Source organism: Marmota marmota, unplaced genomic scaffold, assembly GCF_001458135.2.
Source record: "Marmota marmota marmota unplaced genomic scaffold, marMar, whole genome shotgun sequence".
Lineage (NCBI taxonomy): Eukaryota > Metazoa > Chordata > Mammalia > Rodentia > Sciuridae > Marmota > Marmota marmota.
The window spans coordinates 4659260-4678779 of record NW_025999896.1 but is presented as its reverse complement, the minus strand read 5'-3'; the positions used below and the strand labels follow the sequence as shown (position 1 = coordinate 4678779).

The window sequence follows — 19520 nt, the reverse complement described above, 5'->3', positions numbered from 1 at the left end:
TTCCTTCCTTCCTTCCTTCCTTCCTTCCTTCCTTCCTTCCTTCCTTCCTTCCTTCCTTTCACACTGGGGATTGAACCTAGTAGTACCTTGTGCCTGTTAGGCAAATGCTCTAGCATCTACCTACAATCTCAATTCTTAAGAGTCAGAATTTCAAGCTCGATTTTAGGCATATTAAAAGTTGAGAACTGCTATTCTGATGACAGCATTCCATGCCATTAAAGTGCAAATCCTTTGGTATTTCACTTTCTTAAAAATCAGTCCCTGCAATGAAAACATTGGTAGTCACCCAGGCTCCCTAACCCTTGATTCCCCCAAAGTCTTTCCCTAACCCAACAGTATCTCTGATTAAAGGAATCCAAGCAGTGTCATGGGTGGATGGGGGTTGACGAATGTACTCTCTTGGAAAAATTTCACCGAGAAGTTTCCCTGTGGTGGCCCTTTTTCTTTTCTGCCCTCTGCTATCCCCACATCAGGAACAGGGCCTCCAAAGTGCCTTGAGTTATCCTCAACCCATACCCAAGTCTGCTTTTCTACACCATAATTCACCTCCACCTTCCTAAAACTTCAGGAGATCCTCGTGTAGAAGCACTTAACTGGTGTTCAGAGACTCTGGCTAGAAGTTATTCAAAGAGAAGTTCTTTTCATCAAAAGGAGTATTTATCTGAAAGGACATTGGTTGGTAGAAGGAGGGTGGAGCATTAGAAGCATCCATCGTTCCTTGGTTTGCCAAAGAATCCTGAGTTAAGTTTCAAGGTTCCCAAACCACCATTGTTCAGCCCGGGTCTTTCTTCACTTTGGCAGACAAACCAAATAAAAACTAATATTCTGTAAACCTGTACATTGCCCACCCCAAAGGCTTCCTATGATTTAACTAGAGAGTCAGTGTTTTGACATGACCAATCTGGGAGGGGCTCTTAGAGGCAAAGGGCCAACACTTCAGACTGGTGGTACTGTGCCTTGTGTATATTATCCATGCTCTGTACCGCCAACATGGCCAATAGGATAGGAGTAGGGCGCCTCTCTACAGTCCTGGGCTCCCCAGTTTGATCTCAGGCAATCCCCACCACTCACCTTTTCTTCTCTTGTGGCACCGGCTCCGTCTCCTGCTTGGCTGTCCCGAGGCTGCAGCTCCAGCACGGTGCGGAAGAGCTTTTCTGAAAAGAAAAAAAGCAGCTGAACACAGTGGCACACACTTGTAATCCCAGTGACTCAGAGGCTGAGGCAGGAGGATCATAAATTTGAGACCAGCCTTGGCTGGTCNCCCCCCCCCCCCCAGCTTTTCTTTCTTCTTCCTTAGTAACACAACAACTTAGCCTTGTGCCAGCTTCCTTTCACAGAGATGTTAACTGGGAGTAGATTTAGGTTAAGAGATTAGAAGTGTATGTAAAGTATGCAAATCCTGATCATTTGATATCTAACAACAAAACACTATCTCTGAGCTTGGTTCTTTGCCCTTTCTTTGGCCTGCTACATGGATGGGAAGGAACAGAGCTCATAAGAAGATATAAATGATATGAAAACCACTACCATGAGCATGGGGCATTGCACAACAGGTCATGTGCCCAGTAGACTGCATGCTTCTCCCACACAGTGTCACAAGTGGCAGTTGATCACAGTTCCTACCATTTCTGGCACACATCACACACATTAACCACCACCACCACCACCATCACCACCATCATACCTTGAATTATCTGGGGGAGGGGTAAGGAAACAACAAAGGTTGGAAGCTTCTTTGAACTTGACCTGAAGAATCCTAAGTCTAATACTTATTGAGTTCCAACCTTTCATTTTTACAGCTAAGAATGCTTTTCCCTCTGGGTGGTTAGATTCTTTCCTTTATTCTCAAATCATATCATAGGGAAGAGTGGAATAGGCAGAGCAGTATGATTTAAAGATTTCTCATGTGCTCACATACATCAAAATTAATTCCTGCACCTAACCGTAGATTTTAGAATCAGAATTTTTTTTCTCTCTCTCCCTTCCTTCCTTCCTTCCTTCCTTCCTTCCTTCCTTCCTTCCTTCCTTCCTTCCTTCCTTCCTTTCACACTGGGGATTGAACCTAGTAGTACCTTGTGCCTGTTAGGCAAATGCTCTAGCATCTACCTACAATCTCAATTCTTAAGAGTCAGAATTTCAAGCTCGATTTTAGGCATATTAAAAGTTGAGAACTGCTATTCTGATGACAGCATTCCATGCCATTAAAGTGCAAATCCTTTGGTATTTCACTTTCTTAAAAATCAGTCCCTGCAATGAAAACATTGGTAGTCACCCAGGCTCCCTAACCCTTGATTCCCCCAAAGTCTTTCCCTAACCCAACAGTATCTCTGATTAAAGGAATCCAAGCAGTGTCATGGGTGGATGGGGGTTGACGAATGTACTCTCTTGGAAAAATTTCACCGAGAAGTTTCCCTGTGGTGGCCCTTTTTCTTTTCTGCCCTCTGCTATCCCCACATCAGGAACAGGGCCTCCAAAGTGCCTTGAGTTATCCTCAACCCATACCCAAGTCTGCTTTTCTACACCATAATTCACCTCCACCTTCCTAAAACTTCAGGAGATCCTCGTGTAGAAGCACTTAACTGGTGTTCAGAGACTCTGGCTAGAAGTTATTCAAAGAGAAGTTCTTTTCATCAAAAGGAGTATTTATCTGAAAGGACATTGGTTGGTAGAAGGAGGGTGGAGCATTAGAAGCATCCATCGTTCCTTGGTTTGCCAAAGAATCCTGAGTTAAGTTTCAAGGTTCCCAAACCACCATTGTTCAGCCCGGGTCTTTCTTCACTTTGGCAGACAAACCAAATAAAAACTAATATTCTGTAAACCTGTACATTGCCCACCCCAAAGGCTTCCTATGATTTAACTAGAGAGTCAGTGTTTTGACATGACCAATCTGGGAGGGGCTCTTAGAGGCAAAGGGCCAACACTTCAGACTGGTGGTACTGTGCCTTGTGTATATTATCCATGCTCTGTACCGCCAACATGGCCAATAGGATAGGAGTAGGGCGCCTCTCTACAGTCCTGGGCTCCCCAGTTTGATCTCAGGCAATCCCCACCACTCACCTTTTCTTCTCTTGTGGCACCGGCTCCGTCTCCTGCTTGGCTGTCCCGAGGCTGCAGCTCCAGCACGGTGCGGAAGAGCTTTTCTGAAGTCTGGGTTAGGAAGCCGATCTCTGCATTTGGGTGAAGGCCATAGAGGTAGGGTGACTCTGCAGGCAGCTCGGCATCAATGTACTGAAATCAAGGGCAAGCTCACTTCAAAAAGCAACCAAGATGCACCTCCCACCTCCTACAGCAGCTCCTTCTCTGCAGGGGCACATTCTCTTTGGGGGCACATTCTCTTCCCCAGTCCGTCCTTGACTTCACTTATTTTCTTATGCCAGACCAGCTTCCCAGAACAGAACTTTCACATTCACTACACCCCCTTCTTTTGGGGGGAAGTTTAGACAATGCTATCCGTCTCCATTTCCAGCCCTTTCCACTGCTCACTGATATATCCTTGTTTCCGCAGGACTTCTCATAGTATTTTAAAAATATAAATACCTCCCTGGTATTTTCACAAACTGCAGAAATGATCCCTGAAATCTTTTCCCCCTGGTGTTTTTACTTGAAGTCTTTTAGGATACGAATTCTCTTCCTTTTAAATTCTTTCTCTTCCCTCTGTTTATCTTAACCAGAGATGACATGCTTTAACACATATGTGGCACTGTGCAACCCAAAGTCAGTGTGTGATTTGGGCTGTAGGATGAGCAAGTTTGGCTGAGAACAGAAGAGTTCACAGCCCTGGTGAAAAGCATTGCAATTAAAACATTATAAAAAAAGCGAGTCTCCCAAACAACAACACATCTAATGGCCACAGTCTGCGACGCCTGAAAAATCCTGCTCAGTTTGTAAGGGTCACTTTCTTCTCTGGATGTTTTGAGTGTTCCTTCACAAATCTGTTTATAATAATGAGAAACTATCTCCCACGTTACGCTCCAAATATGATTCTGATGATTACTTTGTGTTAGTGACGTCTCACCTGGGTAAACATTGCTCATTGTTAAAGGCAAATTTGCATGTTTATCTTTGTATTTCCTCCAGCACTCAGGACAATCCTGCGCCCTGATGTCCTACAACAATCTATTCCCTCACAGATGAAAGAGAGTTGTAAAGAAAGGAAAGCCCAGCTTAGTTGTTTGGACATGTACAGACCATGCTACTACGGAAACGAGATTCAGATCCACTTGCTTATCTCACTTGGCTCATCCCCTGCTCCAGCCCCCTGTCGAACTATCTCATGGACACTAGGGGACGCTCTTGCACTGTTTTCCTGGGTAAAGCCTTGCTGCCTTTAAAGATAGCTAACAAAACCCAATTCCTCTTATTTTCCTTAAGGAGTCTTACTATTTTCAATTTCTTCTCATAGGTATGGTTTTTGTGGATCAAATAACTTTTATAATTAACTCTCTTATACTTAATATTTCTATGATCAGCATTTTCCTTGGGTTTGGTATAAACTTTGGTAAATTTAAGATCTTTTAGGCATGATTAAAAAAATCTAGCAATATTTTTTTTTCAAAAATTATCTTTGAGTGTGTTTTCTATGGCAGAGAAAGTAGTTTAAGTAGGCAAAGCTGAATGTTTTTAAAATAGCTGTAGAAATAGTATGTGAAAAACTAAAGTAACAGTAAGAAAAATCTCTATGAGAACTATTTTCCTGCATGTGGATATGGATGCCTTTATTCATAGCATCAACAGAGAATGGGAGGGGAGAGCAATCTGTCCACATATGGTATAAAGATATTTAGAATCACTGTTAGAAACTTTATTTAAAAATTGCTAAGCTCTTACTTGAAATAATATTGACTTTGCCAATATCCTGAATAAAAACAACCAAACAACTGTCTTAGATGCTACTTGCAAAAAAGAAAAACAAATAGAATTATTTTTTAAATACTTATTTTTTAGTTGTAGATGAACACAGTGTCTTTATTTTATTTTATGTGGTGCTGAGGATCAAAACCAGGGCTTCACACATGCTAGGCAAGCGCTCTACCGCTGAGCCACAACTCCAGCCCCAACAAATAGAATTATTGAATCAAATGACTAGAATAAAAAAAAAGATCTCTAAAGTCTCAAATTTATGATTAATGTGAGGCTAGACCAGAAATTCATTCTTAAGTTAAATAAGAGAATCTTGGGGTGAAGAACCAAAGTTGATACAAACTCAGCTCTTTAAGCCCCTCTTCTCAGGACCCTGCCTCAAGCCTGTAGCCATGTCCCAACATGAATAGAACTGATCATGTGGGGCAGATGGGAGGATTATCTAGACCATGTGTGCACCATCATGCTATGGGGTACACAGAGCAGAGCCTTACCTGATGATAACCATTGTAGTCCAGGTTGTTTGGGAGTGGGAACCCTGGGGCCAGGTACAGTTCGCCTTCTAATATTTCTGGTTTAATGAATTCCTCCAGGTAGGTTCTGCAGAGTCTCCTGTCCCAGTCATCAGTGATATGGCCCCCATACATGATCTCACCAAACAGGTAGCGCAAGTCATCATAGGGTACCTGAGAGGGAAAGAAAGAAGGAGAGAAAGATCCACATGCAGATGCTGGGGCTGGCTTGATATGCGGGCAGAGCATAAGCTACAGGATGGGATGTTTCCTCAGGTAAGGAGCAACGTCTTATTTATTTGCATACCCTCAGTGCCCAGAAGTGAAAGGCATTTTATCTAAGTGTTTAAGTTCACTTTAACACTTGAGAAAACATATCAAAGGGCAAGAAGAGATAAGGTGCCAACCCCTCACACAGATGCCTTCTCTCTCGCATGGTCATTAACCATGACATTGAAGTCAGGCTCTTCCTAGAAATGCTTTAAATAGGTAAGTGTCAAATGGAGGGAAGCAGGGACCAGGGAACTTTTCTAATTTTCTGCCATTAATGACAAGATTAATTGTTCCCTTTAGAATTTTGAAGTGAATAAAATACAAGTTATACGTTTTCTAAAATGAAAGTTAGGGTGGGCAGGCACTTGGAAAAAATAGTGATATGGGCAGGTGGAGTTCCCAGGACCCAGGGGGCTGGAGGCAGAAGGATTTCCCAGGGCATGTTGGTCTTATTCATTTTCCCCAAAAAGGAAGAGGTGTTGGCCCTGCTGATGCTGTGTTTGGTCCATGGACAAGAAGAGACTTGATGGTGTGAACATTCCTTTAAGTGGAAGATCATCAATTTTTAGTGCAAGTTTTCCCTGAATCTGAGTTATCACAACAGCAGAAGAGATGGTATAGCAAGGATTTGGTTCCTTCTTCATTTTTGGCAAAGCCATAGGATGAAGAGCTGTATGCCCAAGACAATGTCTTCATCCTTGGCTAATTACATTGGGAACTCACATTAGCTAAGTATGAGGTCTCTTCCTGCCAACCCACAGACCACCTGTTATGCTATGAGTACACATAGTGGTCTGGTGGGTACCCGGACAAAAATCTCATGGGACCAACTCACACCAGGCATGAGTCACTAGTTTGGGTTTCTAGCTTCTTCGCCTCTGATTTCATTATGATATTTCTCAGTCTCAGACTGGTCCTGGGGTCTACACCTCCTCTTCCCACTCACGTAGGATACAGACCTCTCTGGGAATCTCTCCCACCCTCTGTATGGGAATGACACATCAACTGAGAGGTGACCCTCCTGACTTACACCTGTATCCCTCTCCTTTACCTTTGCATTGGCCTCCAGGAAATTGTAGAGCACATTCACTGAGATGGTGAGGTCTCCAGTGTTAAAAGGATAGGACCGATTCCAACCTTGAGGTCCAAACTTCCGTCTTTCTGCCACCACCGCGTGAAAGTAACAAAGAGCAAAGAGGATGCTCTTAAACTCTGTCTCCCTGGAGCACATCTCCAGAGTGTCCTGAAAGGAAAGCATTGTTTGCAATATTGACACAACAGCTTCCCTTCCCTGGGTCAGGCTCTGGGGTTATAATTGGGATTCATCCTGGTTAGGGTTTGAGTTACAGTCAGATGATGATTGCACTGAGTATATGTAGGGGACAAACTTGAGAGAACTTGTAGAGGGCTTGGATTTTAGTTTAACGTTTGAGTTAAGGTTTACATTCAGGTTATAATCGGTTTGGTTTATAGTTCAAATTTGCAGATATGGATGTACTAATTAGGTTAGCTGGTATAATGAATAGAAAACAGGGTAGTGGACCACAATGTCCTTGTGCACTGGGGTGTGGTTGGGGACTCCCCCAGTATCATCTCTAAACCTTCCCTTCCTGCCATACTTTTCTTGTTTATCATGAAGCCTCAGTAGGTGTAATTGCTGCCTATGTGACTAAGGAATCCCTAGCTCATTTGCTGGAGGAACGGCTAAGATGAGGGAGTGGTTGGGAACTAGAACTACAAGAGATGGAGGAGTGCTGTGATCTCCAACCTCCTCACTGCTCTCCCAAACCTGAGCATGGATGACCCAACACAAGGCTGAGGAAACCAGAATATGGAGAACTCTTGGCTGAATAGCAGGAGGCACAGGAAAAGATTTAGCTAGTGAAGGAGAAAGAAAGAAGAGAGAGATGGAAGAAAATAGAAGCAGGCGATGGTTTAAAGGGAAGCAATGAGGCTGTGCTTAGCAGATTTTTCAGGGTGATGGTAATGTGGCTACAGAGGGGGAATGCCTATATTTTTAAGGGATGATAGGATGGGAACCCTGGAACTCTTTAGAATTAAAAATAGTATCCTCTAAGTGAGATTTTCTGTTCAAGATGGAGCAAGAGGTGGCAGCTGGAGCCCAAGAAAGACACTTTCAAGTTGCCCACTAATTGAATTTAGCTCAGTCCTGGCATTTCTTCTAGGACTCATCTTTTGACTTTGCTCACATGGGCAGCAGCAGACAAGGAGGCAGGACAGTGGGCTTTTGGTGAGTCTAATTTCCCCATGGAGAACCCACGGACACAGTTTCTCTCTCTTTCTGGACATGTGGGGTCTCTGCAGTGTCTTAATTGGTTAATGTTATGGTTTGGATCTGAATGATTCCCTAACAGCTCATGTGCTGAAGGTTTGGTCCCCAGTGTGGCAGTGTTTGGAGGAGGCACCTTTGGGAGGTTGACTGGATCATGAGGATTCTGACATCATCAGTGGATTGATGCATTGGTGGGTTTATAACTGGGCTACTGGGAGGTGGTGGAAGGAGGTAGGGTTTCGCTGGAGGAAGTGGGCACTCAAGGTGTGCCCTTGGAGGGTGAGTCATATCCTTAGCCCCTTCCTGTCTCTCTTTCTCCTTCTTTGCTTCCAGGAAGCCATGAGGTGAGCAGCTTTGTTCCACCATGCCTTCTCCCCCAGGACATTCTAAATCATCACAGGCCTAGAATCAATGGATCCAAGTGACCACGAACTGAAATCTCTGAAACTGTGAGCCCAAATAAATCTTTGCTCTTGTAAGTTGATTGTCTCCGATTTTTTTTTTTTGTCAGAGTGATAAAGAGCTGACTGATACAGGCATCATGCTTGTCACAAAGGCATTGGTGTGAAAGGTCAGAGGTGGTACAGAGGACGAGGCCATTGCCTTGTGCAAGTAAAAACTTAATAACTGCTCTATGGATAGAGCTGTTCTCTACAGACATGTAGGATGCTTCATTTGTTACTTCTCACACATTAAAAAAAAAAAACTGGGTCTTGCTGAAAAGTGCCTTGAAGCACAAAGATAAAAAAAATCACACATCAAAATGCTCAAGCTTCTGATTAAGGCATATTCGCATAAAAGCCAGAATAAAATAATCATCTCCAAACAGCATGGCTACCAGGGAAACAGGAGTAAAAAGTTTTTCATTTCTAGGATTTGTCTCTTAGGTGGTTAGAATGGGGCTCTGAAGGAACAGGGTTAGTGTTATAGAGGCTTCTGTTCCCGGGCACTCATGAAAGCAGAATGGAGCAATTAAAACTCTTGTAACCAGTGAATATAGACATAGAGCTCTCTCTCTTTGTCAGAATGACTTACTAAAGGTGACCATAAATGATGAGCAAACCAACTGTTGTAGGAACAGAATAACAAGAAATAGACAGCATCTTTTGGGATATATTTCCCAGTTGTCCAATGATGAAGATTAGACATCCAGTTTGCAGGGAGAAAACCCAAACACAGTGTTCCCTGGGGAGGAGGACCAGACAAAGCCAGGTGTGGCTAAAGATGATAATAATCCTACTGAGGCCCAACACGAATCATTGAGAGGAGTGGTATGTGAGCCTCTGCTGCCTTCCTCCTGACTGTCTAAGACCCTCAAGTTGAAGAGTCGAGAATGGTGTGCTACTGGAGCCTTTGACAGAGCTGGCTAATGGCATCCTAATAACTTTTATTCCCCAAACTTTTAATTAAAAGAAAGAATTGTACCATGGGCTGGGGTTGTGACTCAGAGGTAGAGTGCTCGCCTAGCGCGTGCGAGGCCCTGGGTTCAATCCTCAGCACCATATAAAAATAAATAAAATAAAGGTATTGTGTTAACTACAACTAAAAAATATGAAAAAGAAAAAAAGAATTGTGCCAAAGTACATGTGACATACAATTTGTCACTTTCACTAGTTTTATGTGTGCAGTTCAGAAGCATCTTGTGCCCTCATATCACTTTGCAAGGTAGTGTTTTGTGAGGATGGGATTATCTCTGCGTGAACCAGCTATACCTCTTGTAAGAAAGACTATAGATTTAAAACTTCAGAATTTATGTTTTTTGCCAGTAGCAGTGCCACATGCTTGTAATCCCAGTTACTTGGGAGGCTGAGGCAGGAGGATGGCAAGTTCAAGGTCAGCTTCGGCAACTTAGTGAGACCCCTGTCTTAAAATAAAAAAAGGACTGGGGGTGTAGTGTAGCTCAGTGATAGAGCACTTCCAGTTTTAATCACCCATACCCCAAACAAAACCAAACAAAATTAAAACAAACAACAACGACAAAAACCAAAACAAAAAAGGGAGGGAGACCTGTAAGAATGGGGATGGGAAGAAGGGATTGGGGAGAGAAACAGGAGGTACTGGGGCATGAAATTGACCACATTATGTTAGACACATGTGCAAATATATAAAAATGAATCCCAGTTTTATTTGTAATCATAATGCACCAATAAAATTAATAAAATTAATTTATGTTTCCTCTATGTGAAATGTAGCCAGAAAATTTAGAGGTTTTAACCTTTGTACTCTAGCTCAGAGTATCCGGGAGGTTTGCCAAGGCCTGTTTAAGAAAAAAAAAAAAGAAAAGAAAAGAAAAAAAGAATGAAAAGAAAGAAAATTCCCTGGATAAGGGAATGTGTCGGGCAGGATGTTTATTATCAAAAACTTAAAGCTAGAATATCCTGAATTTTTTGATAATGTCTTTGTAATGTCCTCTCGTTCTCTATTCCAGATGATGCGTGGGGTTTGGAGTTGAGTTGGAAAAAGGACTGAAAAAGGATACTGAGTAAGTTTGCCTTTCAGAACTTTGTGAATCTTCCTTCTTCAAGTTGGACTGTGAGACTCCTATGCTATGCGAGTATCATGCAGTTAGTAAAATCCTGTTAGACTCCTGACTGCCACATATTGTAAACCAAGCCAGGCCTCAAAGGGTCAATGGCTCTGCTGGTTTTCACTGGGCTAACTGGAACAGTTGTCTTGTCCAGGATGGCCCATCTCCAGTTCCTAGATGACCTGTCTGGGACAATAAGTTTTAGCATGGCTTCTATGAAACCAGAGTGTCTTTGGTGCTATTATAAGATGACATCATAGAGGAAAACCTTCTTGATAACTCCTAGAAGCTTATCCTAAGACTCTAATAAGGTTTGGTGTGGTGGATGAACTTTAAGGTGACCCCCACCCCTACCCCTGCCCTTGCCCTTTATGTCTTCACCTTTCCGGAAAGTGGAATTCCCTTAAGAAGAAGCAACAAGAAATGGCGCCTTCCAGCAAAGATGGAAAAGACCTGAGCTGCAGACTTCACAGATACTACAGGATCAGCCACCAATAGTGGGCTTGGCTTTAAATAACCACTCTTGGAATCCCCAGTAGTGGAAATTCCAGTAATGTAGCAGTCTGTTTTTGAATCATATTTCTTAACATTCTGAGTCTCTCTGGAGCAGAGTTCTCAAACTTGATCATGTATGCATATCACCCGGAGGGCTTGTTAAAGTACAGATTCCTGAGCTCCATCCCAATTTCTGGTTCAGTAGGCTCAGGTGGTGCCTGAGAATTGACATTTCTAACAAGTTCCTAGGTGATGTTGATGCTGCCGGTCTGGGGCCCAACTTTAAGATTCTAGCATGTGGCTGTATTCCAATCTAGATTCATACCACTTGACACCTAGATTATTTGAATCCTTGATACTCAAGATGCATGTAGATGGGAAGTGATATCAACTGAATGAGAACATCATCCCCCTGATTGAAGACAAGATGCTTAGCCAACAGGTATGTTAGATTTTCAGCATCATGCTCTTCGCCATCTTGGAATATCAGTGTACAGTAGACTTGCAGAGAGCTCACCCACACCACTTTGCCAAAGAATGGTCCTATGCTCAGTTCCTCTAGGTGCATCTGATATCGGGAGCTGGGTTGTACCGAGTGGGTGCTGGGTGGAGGCCAGTCACCCAGGGAACACATTTCACCCATATAAGCATTGGTGCATAGCCAATCAGCATCCCTTCCCATGCCCGGTGCATACTCTTCTCCCACCCAACTTGAATCAGCTCTTTGTGACGTGGGGTGCTCTTTCTCCCTCCCTCCCAGGGCAGTACCTGAGTGAAGTTGTCCAGGGCCTTGTGCAGGTTGGCCTGCATGCCAGTGGGGGGTTCGTTGGTGATCTTGATAGAGTTTTCCAGGATTCCCTGGGGGATGATGTGGCCCTCAGGGGAGGGGGCAGGCTCGGCACTGATGAAGACCCTAAATTCAGGGTGGCTGTCATTGCTGTGCTCCTCCAGCTTCTTCTCCAGGGTGCTGAGCCACTTGGCCACTAGGTGGATGTTCTGGCAGAAAAGAAACCCCCCAATTCAGGTCTCTGCTTAGTTCTACTGACAGTATACAGTTATCTGAAAGGCAGCTAGAGGGGGCACATGACTTCAGTTTAATACAGTTTTTAAAAATGTTGTTCCTATGTACATATGTAAATATACCATGGTGAGTCTCACCATTGTGTACATTTAAAAAAAAATTTAAAAACCCAAGAAATTAATTTTAAAAAATAACTATGGGTAAGTGGCAGATAAATCACAGAGGGAAGGGAGCTGGGAGTGGGGAGAGAAAAGGGGAAGGAGAGGTACTGGGGTCTGAATTAGAACAAGGTGTATTGCATGTGTATAATTATGTCCGAATGGATTCAGCTGTCATGTATAACTAAAAAGAACCAATGAAAATGTGGTAAAGCAGACGTATTACAAACTTTACCACTTCAACCATTTTAAGTGGATACATTTTTAAATGTTCAATGGCATTATGTGTACCCACATTGTTGTGCCACCAAATGCCTTGGGACAGCAAAAATGTCTTAACCCACATCACAGAACGAGTCTTGGGATGTCCAGTTATGGGGACCTTCTAGTCCTATCATCTGTCAATCTTTTCTAGCACAGTGTTCTCAAACTTGGCTGCACACGAGAATCCCCGAGGGATTGATAAAACACAGATTTCTGGGGCCAACCCCAGAGTTTCTGAATCGGTAGGTCAAGAGTCGAACCTGATATGTACCAACATGTCATAATGAATCCGACTATTAGGCATAATTATAATGAGCTATTAAAAATAAATTAAAGAGTGGAGTCTGAGCATTTGCATTTCTAACAAGTTACCAGGTGATGCCAATATTTGAACCCTTCAGAGTCGCAAGGGGGGGCGCATGGACCAGCACTGTTGGCATTACCTGGGAGCTAGTCAGAAATGCGGAATCTTAGGTCCCTCCCAGACTTACTGAATCAGCGCATTTTAATGAGATCCTCCAGTAATTTGTACCCGTGCTAAAATTTGAAAGGCACTGATTTGAACTTCTTCTAGCTAGCTTTCCAGAGTCGTCTCTCCCCATCTTCAAACCATTCTGTTAATTGTTGCCAAACTTATCTTTCTAAAACACACTGAGTCATTGCTGCTTAAGACCCATGGAGGCTCCCTACTCCAATCTGAAGCTCTTCTGCTGGTCTTTGAGCCTCTCTCTTCTCTCGAATCTGATTCCTATCTGTCTGTCTGCTTGTCTTCCTATTCAAACCTACATTTATTTCTTAGCACCGCTCTGCCGAATGCACCTCTCACTTTGGTAAAGATACTCACTTGGCTTCATTGCAATATGTTTCATTATGATGGATAGATAAAAGTTCCTTGATCAATATTGGAGGAAATAGGCTTGCAGAGCCTTAAATACACAGATCAGCACTGAGCACAGTATTAGGACCACGGTAATTTGGTCTCTGAGTGCTGTTTTCTCCTCTATAGAAAGAGAAATGACAATCATGTTTTCCATACTGATTTCACAGAGTTTCTGCAAATAACCAAAGGTAATGAATTTGAAAGAGCTCTCTATCCTGTAAAAGGCAGTGTGAGGGTTAGTAGTGGTTTTTAAATGAAAATTTGTTTAAAAATTCATTTATAATCACTCTGTTGGAGCAGAGAATTTAGTGGGCTACTCGGAGAGCCAGTGTTCCTATTAGTGGCAGTTGCTTCAATTCAGCTGCAGGAAAAGGCAGGGGCTGTGAGAAAGAAGCACTGTTGCCTGGGTGGATTCAGGGATCTAAGTCTGCCCCACTAGGTTTAGGGACCTGGATATGCCATGACCAGGGTCTGTGAAACCGAGCTCATGGCTACCATAGCCAGGAAGGAAGACGGGAGACAGCCCCAGCCTTAGTCCCACACCAGCTCCCCAGAAGCCAGCTCCCCCAGGAGAGGACCCCTGACACCTTTGGAGTGGGAGCCTCCAGCAGCATTTCCCAAAGGGTGCCATGGATGTTGTAATAGATTTTGGATACTCTGGGGAAACACTGGATTAAACAAAACTTCTATAACCACAGGAGTCTCAGAACCATTCACCTACCGATATCATGGAGTGTTCTCCACATTTTGAGAGAGGAACCTGTTAACTATTTTCCCTTCTTTTCATAGACTCTCTCGGGTTCCTGAGCTTGGAGACACTGTCCAATAGGACTCTGGTTTGGTCTAGTTCATTATACCTGAAAATTCTTAAAACTGGGGCAGCTATGAGTCCTAGGAGAGATTTTATAAACCAACAGGGATCCACTTCACAGTCTGGACAGATCATATCTTGTCGGTACTCAAAAAATGCTGCATTCACGGGGAAAAGGTAATCATCTAGATTGTGTAGTACTTATTGGGAGAAATGATTTTCCTTAAAAGTGCCCAGTCAGCAGGGTTTAAGAGGGACCTTTGAGAGCTCTCAGAGCCACATCAGCCCAAGACATGGGAGTCTGGGTTGGCCAGCAGGTGCTGGGGGAGAGAACTCTCTATGCTAGTTATCTGAGTGGGCTCCCTGGAGGCAGAACTGCAGTCCCAGAATCAGACTCTGACCTCCATGCTGATGTCTGGGTTTCCAAAGGCATCAGTGCCCAGGATGAGGTCTCTTGGCAAATGAACCTCAGATGGTAGAGTGGGGTCACACTTCCCTGCTTGTGGGAGGAAGCAATTGTCATGTTTTATCCTGGGATTTCCACAGCTTCTGAAAAAGGAGTACCAGGAAACGGCAGATCCTTCAGCTGCTAGGATCCCAACAAATAACAGGATGAAGACTCAGGAGCAATATAAGATTCGGTGAGTTATCAGGAGACAGATAAAGTGCAGGGAAGTGAAAGCCAGGACAGGAAGAGAATGGTCTTTTCACTTGTTCTTTAATTTCTTTTTCTTTTTTCGTACAAGGGATTGAACTCAGGGGAAATTAACCACTGAGCCACATCTCCAGCCCTTTTTATATTTTATTTAGAGACAGGGTCTTGCTCAGGGGCCTCCCCAAGTTGCAAGGCTGGCTTTGAACTTGTGATCCTCCTGCCTCAGCCTCCAGAACCACTGGAATTACAGGCATGCACCACTGCGTCTAGCTCTTTAATTCCTTTATTGATTCACCCAACAGGCTTGTGTCCGACATCTACTATGTTTAAGGCAGTGAGCTTGGCGATAAAAATTAAATAAGGAACATCACTTTCCCTAAGGAAACCTAGTGATGGGGCAAATCATATAATAAATCATGTCATCCAACATAGCAATGGATGGTTGAATGAAGTGATTTTAGAGTGCTACGGGAGAAAAGAGGAATAAGCCATTTGTTCTGCCACAGCCTCAGAATCCATGTGAATTGCATGAAAGAGGTTGAGAGGACAAACTTTGCTAGAAGAGTGGCAGCTTTTCCACCCTTGTAACTGGTGAAATTACCAGCAATAGATATTCTAGATTTCCGAACACCAACATGAGCTCTCAAAGAAACAGCTAAGGTGGTTCTAAGTCATACTTGTAGGTATGAGAGTCTAACACGTAACACCAGTGCATAAGAAGGGATCCTCAACTGAAAGAATCCAGCCACCAAGCCTTCAACTCAATGCCAACTTTCTGAATGTGCATCAAAGTGGAAATTCACTTTATTTTGTAAGCGGAACGAGTTAAGCCAGAGACAGTGGTAGAGCAGGCGAGCGGGGAGAAGTTATTGGAGGTGGAGTGGAGAAGAGGATGTAGTAAGTGAGGGAATTGAAAAGGGAGACACTGGTATGGAAAGACAGGTGGGCAAGAGGGTAAGAGTGTGCAGAGAAATGCAGAGATTTGGGGACGAAGTTCAAACAGGCACACAAGACTGACCCAGATCAGGGCAAGGGGCCATACCTGCAAAATAACCCAGTGGCCTTTCTTGGCAGCTAGATCCAGAGCAGCCTCAGCCACTACCTCTTGTCCTTGCCCCAGAGACACATTGTGAAAGTTCCGGTTGTTGAATGTATATCCGAGTTTCTTTCCTAAAAGAAGCATGAAATTGGCATTATCATTTATTGAGTCGAATGATCTGTGTGTTTAATGTTCATAAGGAAAGGCATACTTCAATATCACCCCTCAAACTCAGGCGTGCTTGAACCCATATCTGAGCCTCATTTATTGACTCTGTCTTCATGGGAGACCACAACTGTCTTCTATCTATCTATCTATCTATTTTTTTTCCTGACACTGGGGATTGAACCAGAAGTGATTTACCACTGAGCTATATCCCCAGCCATTTTAATTTTATTTTGAGACAGGATCTCACTCAGTTGCTCAGGCTGGCCTTGAACTTGTGATCCTCCTGCCTCAGTCTCCCAGTTCACTGGGATTATAGGTGTGTGCCACCATGCCAAACTCATCTTCCAGCTTTTAAATCCCAGATAAAAGAAAGCACGATTCATATAAAAAATCACTTTACCCCTCCTTCCTCAATGAATCCTATGAATGATTTTGGATGCTTATCTCTATTGTGTGGCTTCCTTTTGGATCCTGGGCCTTGATCTACAAACCTTCAAAGTGCGTATGTGAAAGGGTCCAAAAGCAAGATGTGAGTGTGGTTTCTTCTGGGTTGATTTTCTTCTGATTATATATATATATATATATATATATATATATATATATATATATGGCATCTTCCTTGGGACTTTATTAGGAGGTGTGGTCAGTAGGGGCAGGATTCAGTTAATTCTAGCCTCCTGGACTTTACAACATATTAATCTCCTCCCTTACTAGTCACAACACAGAATAAAAAATTATCTCATTTTATTTTGTAAGAATTAGAGAAATGGAGGCAAGAAGCAAGACAAGTAGGAGCTTGGACACATAGATGTGGATGCTTTATTGTTATCTTGATAAAGGTTCTTGGTGTTGGAAATAGTGAAGGAATGACTGTACAAAGAAAAAATCACAACTGTACCACTGCAGCAAGGCCAATGTCCATGAGTTGCTCTCCAAGGCCAAGGAATACCTAACATAAAAGAATCACCTTAATATAGAGGAACAATTTTGTTTACACATTAGCTATTAGTCCAATCCAATAAAGTTCAGAGAAATTATATGCTATTCTTTAGATAAAAGAGTCATAAAGATGTGTAATACCATGAAGGAATCATTGAGCAATTTGTTTTTTTCTAAGAAGGTGAAATAGGTGAGAGAAAAGAGAAGAAATTTAAAAAGAAAAAAAAAGACTCAAAATATGTACTCAAAAGATTTACTTTCAGAAAAAATTGAAGACCTTATTTGATGCTTGTCCAAGATTGGATATTTCTTTTAAATAGTAAAAAGAAAATGTATAGACTCTCCTTCAACTGTATAGGACAAGCAAGATGATGACTTTTTGTACTGAGAAATAGTTATTATAGATTCAACTGAGATGAACCCAAGAAATACCTTTATTAAACGCTATAAATCCTCTGTGGCAATGCGTCTGATGTCAGCTTTAGAACTGGGGAGATAAACAAGTAATACCAGAGAAAATACCAGGATAAAAGGTGCTAGGATTATTAGATGGCTTCTGTGACGTTTCTGCTCACAAAAGAGCCCATTTATTCTCTTTATTAGCAAGAGAAGGAGATGGGGAAAGAGGTGCTTAATAAAGATTAGTTTGAAAACTGCAGACTGGAGGGGTCATTGGTGAGGGCAAGTCTATCACGGTAAAGCCCAGCCAGGATCAATCTGCATCAATCGAAGCCTGAGGCATGACAATAAGTTTGAGAAGAGAGAAATGGGTCTTGGAAATATGGAGAAGGGAAAAAATTGATGGGACTCTCACTGATTCATCTCGCAGCCACACGTGACCGAATCACATGTGAGTCTCCTGGTGTGTGGGGCGAACCTGCAGAGTCCTTCCATTTCCACCTTTGAGGCTCTCCAGACATCTTCTGGGTCATGAGCAAGCCCTTCTTGGTAGCTATCTTCTCTTGGCTTGTCACGGTCATATTGTTTTGTGCTATGGCTTCATGTCCTACCTCCACTGTGTGTGACTCATCTCTCCCTTTTTGACTTTCCTTCCAACTCTCCAGATGGAAGTGTCACCTGGAACCATTGCAAACACCATTTAATCTCTTCATAATGTGATGCATCTTCCTCCTGGATTTTGGGGAACATTGTGACTCCTATGGCCCCCTTCTCTAGTTACATATCTCTATGGGAATGCAAACACTTTTCTAGTAGTCTCTTGCTCCTTGTGGGCTATTTCTTCTCCACCCTCATATAAAAACCCTTCTCCCTTTAAAGCAAAGGCTATCTGGCTAGATTAGCTACTAACTTTCATGTTCTCTGACCAATTTTTAGTGAGACTTATTTTTATGAGAGGCATTTGTGCTTGGTTAATTGAAGCTTCTTGCTTCAGTTATCCTGGTAAACTTCAATGTCATTGGGGATGACTCGGCCAACGTCTAGCCTCATGCTTCCTTATTTCTTCATCGTCACAAAATTTAGTTCCATTCCATTTCTGTTACTCACATCCAATGGCTGCACCCAGGTCTTCATCATTACTGAGAACTGTCCCATGGCTGAAATTCTTTCATATCCATGGATCACTATTATGTCCTACTTTCCAGATTGTTCACTCTCTTATTTCCACACCACCTGGTTTTCTACCTCCATGAAATGTCCAGTCTGATAGCTTACTAGCTCTTTTTAAGTTTATTTTATTCCTGAGACAAGGTCTTGCTATATTGTTCAGGCTGGTCTTGAATTTCTGGGCTCAAGCAATCTTCCTGACTTAGCCTCCTGAGGCGCTGAGACTACAGGCACGCACCACTGTGCCTGGCTCATCTATTTTTTTTCTAACTTCACATTTGCCATTTCGTCTTACGTTAATATGAACCAAATAATCCTTCATGTGAACCATGATCTTATAAAGTCCTCAATTCCATTGCCCCCTTCTACTTTTTCATTATGAAACTTTTATAAAACCTTGACTCTGAATGAACCCAAACAGTAAAAAGAGAAGAGTAATATAGGTAGAAAATTGGTGCCACAACAAGCTAATGATCCTTTTAAAAAATATTTATGTTTTTTAGAAGTAGTTAGACACAATACCTTTATTTTGTTTATGTATTTTCATGTGGTGCTGAGGATTGAACCCAGGGCCTCGCACATGCTAGACGAGAGCTCTACCACTGAGCTACAATCCCAGCCCCAACAAGCTCATGATTCTTAACCTTGGATCTACTGGGAACTTTCTCCGTGTGTCCAGAAGTCAACGATGTCACTATGCTGATCTGATTTTAAGCCTCCTAATGGACCCCATCCTTCTTATTCTCAGCAATTTGCTTCAGTCTTTACTTCCCAACTCATGCCATTTGGTAGAAACTCCTTTAATTTCTGCCACTCGATCTGTATGGTGTTGTTTTGATCCGCTTATTCACTGATTAGAACAATTTTAGAGGAAGAAAAGTTTATTTGGGGCTTATGATTTTGGAGATGGCCAACTTCACTACTCTGTGCCCAAGGTAAGGCAGAACATAATGGCAGAAGGATGTGACAGAGGAGAGCAGATCAGGACATGACATTCAGGAAGAGAGAGAGAGAGAGAGAGAGAGAGAGAGAGAGAGAGAGAGAGAGAGAGAGAGAGAT

At 42.7% G+C, this 19520-nt stretch overlaps 1 protein-coding gene across 5 annotated transcripts in view; it reads right to left on the bottom strand.

The window, feature by feature from the left end:
- Positions 1 to 19520, bottom strand: part of Dnah9 (dynein axonemal heavy chain 9) — a 334407-nt gene that overhangs the window by 21648 nt on the left and 293239 nt on the right. For all 5 annotated transcript variants that reach the window (XM_048798092.1, XM_015504497.2, XM_048798093.1 and 2 more), the window contains 5 exons: positions 15792 to 15919; positions 11729 to 11956; positions 6697 to 6888; positions 5355 to 5546; positions 3058 to 3228 (listed from right to left, as the gene is read on the bottom strand). In XM_048798092.1, the coding sequence (XP_048654049.1) occupies positions 3058 to 3228; positions 5355 to 5546; positions 6697 to 6888; positions 11729 to 11956; positions 15792 to 15919 (911 nt within the window). The remainder of the gene's footprint in view (positions 1 to 3057; positions 3229 to 5354; positions 5547 to 6696; positions 6889 to 11728; positions 11957 to 15791; positions 15920 to 19520) is intronic.